This window comes from Papaver somniferum, chromosome 11, assembly GCF_003573695.1.
Source record: "Papaver somniferum cultivar HN1 chromosome 11, ASM357369v1, whole genome shotgun sequence".
Classification (NCBI taxonomy): domain Eukaryota; kingdom Viridiplantae; phylum Streptophyta; class Magnoliopsida; order Ranunculales; family Papaveraceae; genus Papaver; species Papaver somniferum.
Genome location: NC_039368.1, coordinates 23,989,279 through 24,004,786, shown reverse-complemented (window position 1 = coordinate 24,004,786; position 15,508 = coordinate 23,989,279). Strand labels below are relative to the sequence as shown.

General features: G+C 33.9%; 1 protein-coding gene across 2 annotated transcripts; it reads left to right on the top strand.

Annotated features, from left to right (window-relative positions):
* Positions 1–1,625: 1,625 nt before the first annotated feature.
* LOC113321478 lies at positions 1,626–5,078 on the top strand. Of its 2 annotated transcripts, none has more exons than XM_026569391.1 (5): positions 1,626–2,503; positions 2,599–2,678; positions 3,459–3,762; positions 3,880–3,963; positions 4,495–5,078. In XM_026569391.1, the coding sequence occupies exons 3-5, from the start codon at positions 3,551–3,553 to the stop codon at positions 4,886–4,888; spliced, it is 690 nt and encodes a 229-aa protein (XP_026425176.1). In that variant the 5' UTR covers positions 1,626–2,503; positions 2,599–2,678; positions 3,459–3,550; the 3' UTR covers positions 4,889–5,078. The 2 variants fall into 2 exon arrangements, with proteins under 2 accessions (XP_026425176.1, XP_026425175.1); XM_026569390.1 differs by having other exon boundaries at positions 2,599–2,684.
* Positions 5,079–15,508: the final 10,430 nt, after the last annotated feature.

The following is a 15,508-nucleotide window of genomic DNA, read 5'->3' as shown; positions in this document are numbered from 1 at the left end:
TAATTCCTAGTTCTTAACATGATTTGAGTTTTGTTTTAATTCTAAATTTTCACGTGATTATCATTTGTTTTTACTAATATGAATGTTTATGATTGTTTGATAGTTTGTTTAAAGTGCATGCTGAATCGATTTGTTAACTCAATCTAAAGCTAGTAAAAGTTAGGGGATACATAATTGTTTCTTGACTCTTTACACAAGTAGAATACACTTACAGAGGCATTCTATGGAGCAATTGTGTGTGAAAACAACGCTAGAAAGTGGATCGAGCTAACAAAATTTAACTACTACTATCGAACTTAAATTCATAAATCTTAATGCGTTTAATTGAATTTCATCTTGTAAGTATGAGAATTTATTTCTATGTCTTAAGAAGGATAACTAGGGTTTGTTATAGCAATAATTGTGATTACAGATAGTTATTTTAATGATTTTCATCTTGCAATGTTTTTTGACTTATTTATTTAAATCTAAGTTATTTGGAAGATGATTTTGCTTATGAGATGAATGCCTTTCACATCTTTTCTTTTAATTATTTGTGTGAACTCCAGACTATGTGTGGTTAAATTTTTTATTGATTGAGGATTAATTCCTAGTTCTTAACATGATTTGAGTTTTGTTTTAATTCTAAATTTTCACGTGATTATCATTTGTTTTTACTAATATGAATGTTTATGATTGTTTGATAGTTTGTTTAGAGTGCATGCTGAATCGATTTGTTAACTCAATCTAAACCTAGTAAAAGTTAGGAGATATGTAATTGTTTCTTGACTCTTTACACAAGTAGAATACACTTACAGAGGGATTCTATGGAGCAATTGTGTGTGAAAACAACGCTAGAAAGTGGATCGAGCGAACAAAATTTAACTACTACTATCGAACTTAAATTCATAAATCTTAATGCGTTTAATTGAATTTCATCTTGTAAGTATGAGAATTTATTCCTATGTCTTAAGAAGGATAACTAGGGTTTGTTATAGCAATAATTGTGATTACAGATAGTTATTTTAATGATTTTCATCTTGCAATGTTTTTTGACTTATTTATTTAAATCTAAGTTATTTGGAAGATGATTTTGCTTATGAGATGAATGCCTTTACGTTCGTGAACTATGTTTGTATCTCATAAATGCTCAAAAGTTAAGTCTATTACGTCTTTAAGTAATCTTAAAATTGCATAAAATAAAAGTGGGAGGATTTACTCCATTAAAAAAAAATGGGAGGATTTTCTTTAGATTTTTAAAAAAAAGTGGGTCCATAAATCTCTTGATATCCCAACAAATCTTAAAGGGAGGGCCCGGACTCTATATGGAGGATTTACTGGAAAACTGATTCAAGTGGGAAACGTGATTCCAAGGATTCAGGGCAACCAAACATTTGAAGGGAAACGTAATTCTATCAAATTCCCATGACCCATAAATTCCAACCACCGTTAATAAATTTTCATGTTTAAAAAAAGAAGTCAAAGCACGAGGAAATAGCGATTACCAGTGTGTCCGACGAGAAAAAACGGAATAGCGATTAACAAGCGTGGTGCCTACCACGGTTGATGTATAAACATTACCTCACCCAAATGTTGTTTTTTGTTTTTTGTTTTTTGAAGGAACAGGGTTACAAAGAGCCCCTAGACTAATTATATTAATAAATTGTCAACAAGTGACAAAAATTTATACATCATCAACAAAGAATAGTAGAAAATACATTTAATGAGGACCCCTAATACAGAAGATCTAAGATGCATTAAAAGTATTGAGTACATATTCAAACAGAAATCAGATGTTTTATGAGGGATGCTTTTTGGAACTCTTTCCAACCATTTGCATAATTTCTTCAAATCTTTATGCTCCCACATCAAGGAGTAATAAGCACATAACATCGTAATCACGATTAGAACCGGTAGCCATAGATCTTGTATCAAGTTACAGAGATCAACGTCACGCCGGAGAAGATCGTGGTCAATGATATACATGAATATACCATCACATGTTAACAAAGCGCCATTAAGGCTATTATATTTTTCATAATGACAATTATCAGCCATTAGAAGACGACCAGGAAAAATATATACAAAACCTCATTCTAAAATCCCTTTAGAACAAAGGATAAATTTTATTGAAAGCATAAAAACCTGATTTAAGTATTATCCAAATTTACCCTAATTAATATTAGAGTAAATCGGCAACCGATAATAATCTAATTAAGAAATTGATGTGTAATCGAAGATTTGTCAAAGGAATTGAAGAAGAAGAGGAAAAGGTGACTTCAGCCATGGCTACTACATTAATCCAATTTCTGTGCCTTCTGCTGAATCAGCAAAGAAAGTTGAAGTGGAAGAGGGATATAGTGGTATATTTTGTAATACAGTAAATCCTTACCATCGTCATATGTTTCTCGTTCACAAGAATTTTGAGAATTGGGCACCGAATAATGAAAAAGCTGATAAGGATTCTCTTCCTGGAATTTTGGCTGCTGCTTTGAAATCTCATGCTCATAAGACTCCTATCAAGGTTTGTGTAGACCCGATTGAAGATTTCTCATGTTTTGATCTAAGTTTTTAGTTAGGTTTTGGTGTTTTTATCTATTTATGGTTTTGATTTTGTAGACACGGTTGACGATCTGTGGTGCACCTTTCGGAACTGATTCTTCTGATGGGGATGTGTTTGTTTTTCCTGAAATGGTTAGGTACAGGTATAATTTTGGATTTTCTCCGTTTGTTTCATTTGGTTTTTCTTGTGTTCAATTGTGAATCCCTTAAAATGATTAAATTTAGGGAAAATAAACTATGAATCAGTGAATTCTGCATGTAAATCGTATATTTTACAGTTATCTTTGTAATATTGTCTAGTCTGATGGAGGTTTAATGCATAGATCTTACCAGATACAGCTTTAGAAGTGTAAAATAGAAGAATTTGGTATGCTCCCTAGTAGATTGGTACCCCTATTAGCAATTTTGCTTTCGTGAGTATTTGATTTTTTGGGTCTTGAAAAGCATTTTTGGAATAAATCATCAAACTAAAGTACTACAACTAGTTATTGACATGACTTCCATCAAGTACTAATTTAGGTGTCTCAGTTTATAGCTAGTGCCATATTTCTCACATGGCTAACATCAATGAGACAAAGAAAGGAAGGGCCTATTCTCGGCAAAAATTATTGTACATATACAAGTGGCCACACTCTGTAATTATGTAGTGTATGTACTTACTTGAATTACTCCAGTATCTTCTGTAGCAGATTGTGTATGAAGTTGTATTAAATTTTGTTAAGCTATAATCAAATTTGAGTATATTTTGTTCTCAGCTTAATTTGGTAGGAGTTAAAGTTTAGTTTTCCTTTGCTGTGTTTAATACCATTAATTGTTGGGTACGACCACTAGTAGTGGGCTTGCATTGTGTGTTTTTAATGTTTTACATCGAATCATTTACTGAGATTGTCTGTTTTCATGTGTGTAATTTGTTGAAGGGGTTTGACAAACAACGATGCAGATAAGTTTGCTGAAGATGTGCTGGTAAATGGCAAGGTTTCTGGACCAGTGAACCAATTGGAAGGTTCATATGTTTTTGTGTGTTCGTTCATATGGTGGTCGAGACAAGATATGTGGTGTTGTTGGACCAAAGGTCATTGACAAATTTAAAGAGGAGATTAAATTGAGGGAAATGCAGGATCGAGTCTTTGTTGGGCCATGTTCCCATGTCGGTGGAGTTAAGTTTGCAGAAAACTTGATGATTTTTAACCGCAATTTGACAGGAGAAGTTACTGGCGATTGGTTAGTTATATTCAAATTGTTTTTTCCGTTTTATGGATAATCTGAATTGCCACCAGTGAAGTATTTTTCTGTTGACATTGGGTGTTTATGCTAACTTTCCTTTTCATTTTCTTGCAGGTATGGAAATGCTAATCCTGAGGATGTTCCTGCTATGCTTGATCAACATATTGGGAAGGGAGATGTCATCAAAAATATCTGGAGGTTTGACTTTCGTGCACTTGTGCTTAGTTCAGCATAATGTTCTTTGTTTTGTAATCATTTGTAATTATGGTTGACCTAAGATTTCCATGTTGGAACTTGAATTGCATACGGTATGAAAACAGGTGAAACTATAGAAGATCCAAACATGTTGACTTCGGATTCTATAGTTTATATGGTAGTTTCAACCTAACTACAAGAAGGTGCATATGCTGAAAATCCAGCGACTTAGGATAGGGGAACCACTTTGATAAATGTACAACTATACACATGTTTTAGTTTCCTCGTGTTTAAATACTACTTTTCAGAACTTATGCTTGATTAGTATGTACAATTTAGAGGATGGGAACTTTTTGTTTTGTAAGTACTGGTAGTAGTTATTACTACTACTATTGACCTATCAAAAATGCTAGCAGTATAAGAGTTATTGCTGGTTGCTGCTTTTGATGTGGGCTTTGAAATTTGTTACTTTATTATGTCATAAATCCTGCAAAAGTTATACGGGTGGGGGATACTTATCTATCTTAATTACAGAGGTCGAATGTTGGCTTTCCCTACTGATGATAGCCAGAAAGTAGTCGAAGAGAAGCCTCTGGAAACTGTCTTGGAGAAAGGTGAGAAAGAGGAATCTCAAGCAAGAACCAAGGCTGTTGATATGGTGAAGGATGCAGGAAGCTGTTGCCAATATCCCGGTTGGTTTGGGTTTTCTGAGCTTAGAGACGGAACTGCCGAAGCCCCACAGACGAAGCCTATTGAAAATGTTGGGACAGCTTTTACAGGCGGAAGTGTCTCGGAGAAAGGTGAGAAAGAGGCATCTCAAGCAAGCACTGAAGCTGGTGATCTGGTGAAGGATGCAGGAAGCTGTAGAGATGAAAGTGGCGAAGATACTAAAAAGTTTAAGAAACATAAAATTAATGATTGTTCCTAGTTTTAGGACATGCACCTTTATTCTGATGCTTTAGAGAATCAGTCGGTACCCTTAATTGTCAGACTAAAAATAGACAAATAATGTTCTTCATCCTGCCAACACATGGAGTATGGAACTGTCGTGGTGACAGAGTTTTATTCATCTTTCTTTTGATATTTTAGTTCGCTTATCATGTTCTTTTAGGGTTTTATTCATCTTTCTTTTTGATATTTTAGTTCACTTATCATGTTCTTTTAAGTATCCTAATGCCCTTTGGGCAACTGTGCATCAACGTAACTACCTTGTTATAAGTAATCCCTTGAATGGTGCTAATGCAAAGCAAGGTTCTTGAGTTGGGAAAGGAATATGTCTTGATATTTCTTTGGATCCTAAATTGGAAAATTCCACCAAGGTCCTGTTTTGTATCCACATCCATGAACACTATGGACCTGAAGAGGAAAATATGAGACGTACGTATAGTCTCAAATTCTCAATCTATTTCCTTTCCGGAAAGCTCCTCTCCTTCCTGAGATCTTACACTTCGAGAGCAACTGTCTCCCTGTCGAAAATCTCCCTCCCAAGTTCTTACACTTCCTCTGAAGTGTATCCCAGTCTGGGTTGTGCGGACGCGACACAACGTGGACACGGAGTATAAAATTCTCAGAAAATTAGGACGCGGACATGTATATAGTAATTTTATTTATATATGCAATCATATAATTATAGAGCAAAGTCAAGTGTTTTGATCCTGAAAAATTAGAAAATGATGCTACATTATGTTGTTTTTGTGTATAAATTTCAAAAAAAAAGAAGAAAAGATCGTTTCTTTAAACACGCCGAAGGTCATTTCCAATATAAAACCCTAATTAAAACCAAACTATCCTATTTATTCTCCCTATCTTCTTATTCTCGCCTCGTCTTCTTCACTTTCCTTCATCGTCGAATTTTTTTGCTTCATCTTCTACTAACACTGAGTCCACATCTACCTAGTTATCTCTTCTTTTCCCTATTCTTTAACGTTTCTCCTTTGTTACCATGTTGTGATAGCAGGACAAAAAATTATTCCCAAACTTTACCTTTGTATCTAGATGTATGTAGGATAAATGTTGGTGATCATTGTTTACCGACGAAAGATTAATGTGTCTAGATATGTAATGTAATTAATGTTTCAGTTACATTTCCTTAAACTTATTATTATGTAGTCTATTCGGATAAATCATTAAGATCTAAATGTTCGTCTTTTTCCATTTAGTTAATAATAGTAAACTGGAGGAAGAAGTTTAAATGAAAATGAAAAAAAAAGCATCAAATCTGAGTCATCAATGCGTCCAAACCACACGCGCACAAGACGCCTATATTGGTGCGTTGATGCGGACACGGCTTAAAAAATGCAGCATCCGTGCAATCCAGATCCCAGTCAAAGATATGTTTGCCTTATTACATTTCTCGGTATGGATGGGAACTTCCCATTTTGTAATAAAGAACCCGAAACAATTCACTTCTTGTTTTTCTGGGTTGTGAGATTGTGAAAAGAGTATGGTTTACTTTGGATACATAGTTGTTAGCGAATCTAATGTTTCTTTTGAAATGATGATCTCTAGCTGGTTTCAACCAAATAACTCTCCTAATGGTAATGGAAAAGAGTTCATAATGTTCACAGGTATATCTTTGTTGAACATACCAGATGTACCCTTACTTGTGACATAAGAAGCTGCAGGTGGGAGTACTCCCAAATCCTAAGGCAAACACATCAGTTCTTTATAGATTGGAAACGTAACCAACAAGATGCTATGGAGGTATCTGAAGAACTTATCCAGAGAAGGGCACAAATTATACGGAAACCCACTATAATTCCTTAATCTAAAATCAACAAGATGCTTCTGTAGCATAACCTTCAAATATTCCGTCATGGACTTCGTCATTCGGGTGTTTGTGTATCGAAACTCAGTTTCAATTGGGCGCTTATGGATCGAAACTCGCATCAGTTTGATTAAGTTTTTCTCGATTTGTGCATTTCTAACAACTGTCTAGTACAGTGGTTAAGGCATACCTTTTCGTCCATAATGCGGATAGGATCAATTCCCGCTAGGGAAGGTTGGATCCCCTATATTCACCAATCTCCTCTACCTGTGGTGAGCAAGATTTTGTTCACCTTAACACAACCTGATTGTGTTGAAAGTGCATTCTCACCAAGAAGTCCTTGTAAATGCGGTGAGGAATGCAAAAGAATTAGGGCGCACATATTATGTTGGGTATTTTTCATATGTGGAAGCTTTTTTTTGCTTTAGCCAGTTTCATCTTATATTCTTGACGAAAGTCATTTCAATTACTTGAAAATTGATTTGACGAAAAATGGTTTGTGAACAACAACTATATAACATCCTCTAAGAATGTTTCAATGATTTAAATGAGAGTTTAGATTATATAACCATGGTTGGATATAAACATTGTGTGGTAACTCATACATGTGTAAGTCCTTATTCCTTGAACCAAAGTATGCGTACTTTGCTGCTCAGGAAAACCGGAATTAAAGTACGCGTACTGCCGGAAGTTCACATCCCGTAAATTTCTGCTGTAGTTTTTGAACTGAAAACAAACTTAGTCCGGGTACTTAAGTCCGCGTACCAGTATGCGTACTTAAGTTGGTTATTTTTTAAAAACGATTATTCGTGAACTTAAACTTATATAAACTAAGGAATGCAAGTTTGCAAACCACGGCTATAAAGTTCATGAATAGATTCGAGTGAATCAAATCATTTTTGCTTCGATTGTGTCTTGTATACTTCTATAAGATCTAAGCAATTGAACAACTCTCTAACTAGTTCATTTGAGTCATTTGAACTAGTCACGGTTATGATGAATATGGTTGAATACCACATGTATGATTCTTAATTAACTAACTTGATTTGTGATTGAAATTCTTAAATATAACAGGTTAGAAGCAATAATCAAAGCCATTGGATGTTGGTTTTTATTGTCAAAGAAACCTTTTTTATACACTTATGGTAACCATTCTTGGTGTAAATCCTTGTGGAAAAGGTTATTCTTCCTTCTAAGCATACCAATTCTTGTTTATACAAGTTTGTATCTTAGAAAAGATGATCACAATACTTGATCTTCATGATTACATATTGTGTATTGTTACCATGAGATAGTTCTATTTTTTAGTAACACGATCTCATGAGAGACTTTCAATGATTGGTTCTTAGTTTGTATCTCCTTGTGGGGTTTCTAAAATCCAATATATAAATCCTTATCTCTGGAGTAAGGTCACTCTTGTTGTTCTTTCGGGAATGACATCTTATGGGGGAGAGTTCTTAAATGAACTTGTGCTTAATTGCTATATCTTTGAGGGGAGAAACGGTTGTGGAACATTTTGGGGTTAACTTGTATCTTAATAAACTCCTTGATAAAGTCACTAAGTTTCGACTCTATGATATCATCTAAAGTAAGGTTGATATGTTTTCTTTTGGTCAAGAAGTATCTCTATGAAAATTTCATTAGGATCCCACTAGTTTTCGTACCTTTGCCAATTTATATTGACAAAAAGAGGGAGAATTATTTTGTAGTTCACACTACATATACATATGGTTTATGGATCATTATGTAAGGGGGAGTAGTTTTCATTGTGAGATGAAGTATTGACTAAGGGGGAGTAATACATATCACCGTAGTATTACTGTCAAAGTTGTGACACAATTGAACTTTGATACTGTGTAATAATACTATGACGGATCTTCAACAAGTACAAGATGAACACACGCATTGTTGAAGAACCAAGGAAATCAAGCATGTTGGGTTTTGGAGCTGTAATGTTTTTATTTGTTTAAATCCATATGTAAAATGGTTTTGTCACTAAAATTGACAAAGGGGGAGATTGTGTCATGTACCTAGCCAAGAGGGTGTGCCATATCCTAATTAGTGTCACTCTTTAGTAGTTAATATTGTTAGTAGTACTTAGCCTACCAGTAGGTGCGCTTATCACTTGTGATGGTTGGTTTGGATAAATCCATATGGACTCTTAATATCCGTTAGATCCAGGTTAGAGGAGTTGTATAGCTTTATAAGCTAATGGAGTCTGTAAGAGGAGATATCAAATTATTAATCCAAAACATAATTTTGTTCTTAGGCTGTGTTCATTTGAACCAGAGAAGCTCGATTTTTCGGAATTGGGAGAGGTTTATCCCCAATCTATCAAACCCACCTTGTCATTGTACTCAGGTACATGACAGATTGTTAGAGCATTGCTTGGTTGAACCCACTAGCGTTGGTATGTCAAGCTAGTTGTCAAATTTAGTTTCCAAAACGCATTCTTGATTTAGTATACTAAAGATAGTTTTGGACTAGATTAGGTCTAAGAAGAGATATTATTGAAGGATGAAGACTGAAGATTACAAGAAGACATCAACAAGGACTTCATCAACAAAGGTATGTGGTGATTGATTTCATTTGGATTCTTGTTCAATTCTACCTTTCTAATCTATCGAAGCAAATGCTCACTCTATGAAACAATTCCTATGACGGTTATTTGAGCCACGACTTTTGTGACAATAACCTTTATCCCTGGAAAGGTTCTCATGTTATAGTGAATGAGCTTACGAATTCAACAAGCCAAGAATCACTCAATTCCGAGTTATGACGATGAAGTTATGAATGATTTAGTAAAGTAACGGTACTAGTACGCATACCCGGTACGCGCACTTAGTTCCGTGAAAATCTGCTGGACTTGGTAGTATGCGCACCGATACGCATACTTGGTTTTGCGGTTCGTTAGTTGTCTATTAATCCAAACATATTTGATTACCATATTAAAGTGTTTGTGATAACTTTTAATTCATGCCTAAGTTAAAATGTGATTCATTCACATAAATACAATATTTGCTAATTAATTATTTATTTAATTATTTTGGAAAGAGTTTGTAACTTAGGAAAGACTCCAAAAATTAGGAGAGTCTTGAAAAAGGAAAATAGCTTTCCTTTGCTTTTAAGCTACCTTTCACTATAAATAAAGGGTTCGTGAGTGCTACACATTTTTTATCCCCTTTGGAAAATTGGTGTAAGCTCATAAGGTTGTTTTCCATGTCTTCTGTTCTTCGTGAACAAGAGTGAGATAAAAGTCTTTGTATTGGGGATCACAAAGACGAGTTGTATTAATCTTCGTGATTGATTATACAACTTGTAATCTAGGTTTTTCACCTCTTGTCTATTCTAAGGTTTTCTCTTCTGATATAAAACTATTCAAGAGTTGTTGATAATAAACCCTAGGTTTTGATAGATTTCAGTTTTTGATCGTATACCAACACTTGTAGGTCAAAATCGGAAGCTAAAAAGAAAACTTCGATTAAGGTATCTCGTAAAAATCCTTAAGAAGTTTTAAACAAGATATCTCTAGATTTATTCTAGTTGTTCTTGTTGTAGAATTATTAGGGTTTTTCTTAACTTGGAAATTGATCTTTGGAATCGCCCAAGTTTACTTACGAAAATCAGCTTCACGGACTCCTTGTGTGTACGTATACTGATTGTAAGTCAAAACCCTAATCTACAAGTTTGTTTCGGTATCTCTACTTTTATCTGTTAGTTGTTCAAAACAAACACAAGATTTCCAAAACCTTGATTCACATCTAAAGGGAAATCAAACCGATGTTTTGTGCAAACAAAAGATCAAATCGTATCAATCGTGTTGTTGTATCTTCTAAAGAGAGCCTTGGGTTCTGCTAGAAGATTTACGAGAAGAATTCCTAAAGATAATCGGTGTTGTGCTAGGAGTTCTATAAGTGCTTGAGTACATCTGAAGCAGGTATTACATCTAGTCCGAATAGGTAGTAGGAATTTGGTGTAACAGCTTATAATCAGTGTGTGTTTATTCTGGACTAGGTCCCGGGTTTTCTCTGCATTTGTTGTTTCCTCGTTCACAAAATTTCTGGTGTCTGTGTTATTTCTTTTCCGCATTATATTGTTTATCTTTATAATTGAAATATCACAGGTTGTGCGTAAGTTCAATCAATTGGGAATCCAACCTTCGTTTGCTGATTAAATTGATTGACACTTGGATATTGGTTTTTGATACCGTCCAAGTTATTTCTTATATTCAATCGGGCTCGCAAATTCTTATTTGTTTGATTGCGGATTGAATTTAGAAATAGAGACATAACTCTTTAGTATTATTCTTTGATTGAGTTTTTACTCTCGGAATATTATTAAGATTTAGTTCATACAGATTTCCAAATGAAATATTGGGTGTGGTTGTTAGACCCCCGCTTTTTCTGATCGGCATCAATAAAATTCTGTGTTATTAATAATATTGATTGCAAAATCTTAACAATTACTTCGGTAGTTGAATATAAGATAGATCTAAGGACCTAACGAAGGAGTTTATTGAGATAAACATAAGAGCCTTTGTCTAACTCATATCACTTGGTTGAAGATAGTTGATACCAAACAGATTTGTTTTGGAATACAAATCAAAGGAATTGTTCCAAGTACGTGACGTATTCATAAGTTCGAGGCGTGGGAATACAGACGGAACTAGGTGAAGTATAGGTTTAGTTACTTGGTCTCAACTATACGAAGTTGTGTTATTTTGTATAGCGGCTTAATCCTGAGGGTATTCAATTCTGGACAAGGTCCCGAGGTTTTTCTGCATTTGCGGTTTCCTCGTTAACAAAATCTTGCTGTGTCATTTACTTTTATTTTCCCGCATTATAATTTTTTTATTATAATTAAAGTAAATTACACAAATGTTAATTCCTATTTACTTGATAAGTAATCCTATTGTGTTTGGTTAAGTCCGAACCTTTTTATCAAGTAAACACACTTCGTTGTTGTATTGTCTCGATCTCGTATCCATAGACGATCACACGAAGTGTGAACCGATTAGTTGCATTGTCTCGACCCAGTCCATAGACAATCACTTTCGGAGAAAGGACTTATAGGTAATAAAAGTTTTAGATTGAGGTATATTTGGGTACCCTCGTATTTTCAATTGGTATCAGAGCAGGTAAACACGAAAAGATCCAACAATATGTGTTTGGTGCGACCCAACTTATAAGAATTGAATCTAATGATCGATTCAGTTAAAGTAACGGCAGGATTTGACTACTTCAAAAATTCGTGGTGGAAGACCCGGATGAAGTATGTAATACTCTTGGTCCTAAATATTTTAGGAATTGGAATTATGTCCATGTATGTCTTGAAAGACTTACATAATCATTGGGATTTCATAGAATTGTACATCATTGTCTTGGATACTAACATGTTTAGTAGCAATGATACAATGCCCTATGAGACAGGTTGTATCTCGAAAATGCATAAGATTCCTTTTAGAATTTTTTATTATAAGAACCATGGATATTACGTTCCTGAAAATATGGAATCTTAAATATATTTTGGATGATCTCTCGAAGTATATATATGTACATTTTCAGATTCAATACTGTCAATGTTTCGCTATCTGGGACGCGATTTTGGAAAATATGTATTCCTACAAGGAATGAGTTTTCAGTTAATAATTCTATTAACAATAGATTGCTTCATACACCTCACAACTGTTTTAATGAAGAAAGTGATCTTTTGAAATACATAGTTTATGATTCTAATGGTATTTTTAACAAATATCATCATATTTTGTTCAAATTTGTATCCGTGTACTCTAGTAAATTCTTGAGTAAATTTCAAGAAATATTATCAAAGTCTGGTAATAAAATAATAAACATATTTTTGGACAAAAATATGGAATCAATCCGAAATAAAGATCCAGCCCATGAAAAACCAGCTTTCCAAAAGAAAGACCTAGGCACAAAAACGGAATTGTCTCCCCACAAGCCTTGGTTTCCGATTCTGAGTGTTTTTCTTAAAATTAGTTATTTCCGGTTTGATATCAAGTCTTCCTATAAAAGATAATCTCTTTCTACGTGTTCAAACATATTGGGGAAGATTGCTCAAAACCGTAACTAGTGTTTTTCATATTTTCACAAGTATGGGAAAGAGGAAAACAAGAGAAGAAATCTATGAAACAGACAAGTTTGTCTTGAATCCATTTATACCTCCTGAAGATATTGAAAATCAAGTATCCTCACTTGATCAAAGGGAAGCATGATCTTACAAACTTTGTAGATAGCACATGTTTTGAAAGATATCAAGCCTTGAAAGGAGTAAGCTTCACTGAAGAGAAGATATTCGATCCAGATGTTTCAGCAACCAGTTATGTGAAGTTTGTTTGAGATTGAATTTGGGGAAATATGTTCGGTTCAGAAAAATACTCACCTAATGTAGTAAAGATTTTTTATGGTAATGTTCAAAATATTAATCATAAAAACTTACCTTTAGCACTTTGGTTGGAAGTACTTTTCTTCATGTCAACAGAAAGATGATATCAGAAATCATCAACTACAATGTGAAAGGTCATATGATCACTGGTTCTGAAATCGAACACGATAACATTTCAAAACTCATCACTGGTAAAACCGTTGAATGGAAAAGGGGAAGAATGATAACCAAAGACATACCCTTACACTTAAGGATTTTTGGTTAACTTGTCGTACCAACTCTATATGCTTGCTCAAGAGATTCTTCTCTATGGAATAGAGAATTTGCTAAATTGGTATACTTCCTCCTTGAAGGCAAGAAATAAATTTATATTTATGGAATAATTATGAATCAAATGATTAAAATCATTGAATCTCTCAATGTCACAGGATTCCATAGAAATCTTGGATATCCCTGTCTCATTACCAAGTTGTGTGAAAGTGCAATAGGGAACAACTTTGGAGATGAGAAAGATACTAAAATTGTCTCTCAGGGAATTACTAACCGAATGAGTGGAACTCAAAAGGGATCGAGTATATCATATAATCAAATCTATAGTAATGGAGATCTCATGTTTCACATTTTACGTCTTGGGAGGCAATTGGACTGTATTAAGAGATAGTTGATGTTTGCCTACAGAAATGATCCGGAAACTCTTGAAGGAATCGTAACGATCAATAATGAGTTCCTAAAAGGAGAACAAGAACAAGTCTCTGAAGAAGATTCTGATGAGAAAGCAAATGAAGATTAATTTCTATTCGAGAAAAATATGATAGGCACTAGTGTTTGATTTATGTCAATAAAGTATATTATGAATAAAAATATCTAGTATTTATGAATAAAATTATTTGATTTATAATTTTTGTGTGATAGTTTTTGGTTTACATAGCATGTGCTTGAATGCTTTATATTATTGCTATGTATGTTTATGGGATGTTTGATTTCAGTTTTATTACCTTGATATTCGATATCATAATGTTACGAACCCTTATGGTTTGGGTGACATTTTGATTTAGTAGGATTAAGTTCTAGCCCATGTTGGTAGGCTTTATCAAAGAATCATGAGGGGTTCTGATAGAAACAATATGTGAAAAAGTCACAATATGTTGAATCGGTTTTGGTTTAACATAAAAGCATATGTGTTTCGGCGGTTTTCAACTTTTGCTTGCAATTGTTAAAACCGATTTTCAACCTTTCTCTGGTACAGGTTGGTTGTTGTTATTCTTTTGTTTTGCATAAGGATGACAACATGATGATATTTCGATATAAATTCTCCCTGGACGAAGATGCAAACATATTGGAGAAGAGGATGCAAAATTTGAGGTAACGAGTTTGTTAGTTAATCGTTTTCCTATTTAAGAAAATCCTGAGTTTATTTCATATATATTTATTGCCTTTGCTTAAAAAAAATTCGGTACAACTGATGTTTATTCCATTATGTGTGTATGGATGTGTATGTGTGATTCAATTGTTTCCTGTTAAGAAAAGCTATTGTTATCTTGCTTTATTGTGTGGTATCAATTGTTTAAGCTTACAAAATTTCGGTGCAATTACGGTGCTTTAATGTCTATGTTGTTTCAATTGCTTCCTGTTGAGGTGTATGCAAGTTGATTTATTTGGTTTGAATGAATTATTTATGGCTTAATGAAACAAAAGGTTTACGGGATGAGTTGTTTAGTCCAATTCGATTCCGGATAAGATAAACTAAGTTAATTCTGATCTTAGTTAGACTTATCGAAGTGGAGGTTTCGGTTATTCAAGTCTAATCGAATGCCTTAACAAGAAATGCTAGTTAACTAACCTAGTACTTGTCTTGTTTAAAATTGAAAGGTCTAAGTATATGGATAATTAGAACCTGATGAGAAAAATAGAGTTATCTTTATTTTGGTCTTATCGCAAAGCGATTGTATTTATACAATCGGTTTAGCAAACGAACTAAGGTGCTTAGCTGATTTTTGATTTGCTAAACTATTTGGGAAAATTGTTTCGGAAAATTGTTTCCTTGGTAACATATCAAAATAAAACTACTTGTAGTTTCAGTCTTGATATTGGTTATCAAAAGTGGTGTGTGGAACCTCGTGCATAACTTTATAGGTTGCAAGTCTATTGAGATTTGTAAGATCCTTTCGGTTTGTCCTTTATTTTTTTGTTTCTTTGTCATTTTGTGACAAAAAGGGGGAGAAATATATGAAGTAAACAAGTGATACTGGCATTGATTTATATTGATTGGTATCACTAAGGGAAAGGACATTTGGTGCTTAAACGTTTATCTAAACGAAAGAGTGAAAGCATAGACTAAGGGGGAGTAACATATCATATTGGTGAATAACAAAGACG

Coding starts and splice junctions, on each gene's coding strand:
- LOC113321478 (XM_026569391.1), top strand. CDS start 3,551: ATGTTTTTGTGTGTTCGTTCATATGGTGGTCGAGACAAGATATGTGGT. Junction 3,763..3,879: donor GGAGAAGTTACTGGCGATTG/GTTAGTTATATT, acceptor ATTTTCTTGCAG/GTATGGAAATGCTAATCCTG. Junction 3,964..4,494: donor GTCATCAAAAATATCTGGAG/GTTTGACTTTCG, acceptor TCTTAATTACAG/AGGTCGAATGTTGGCTTTCC.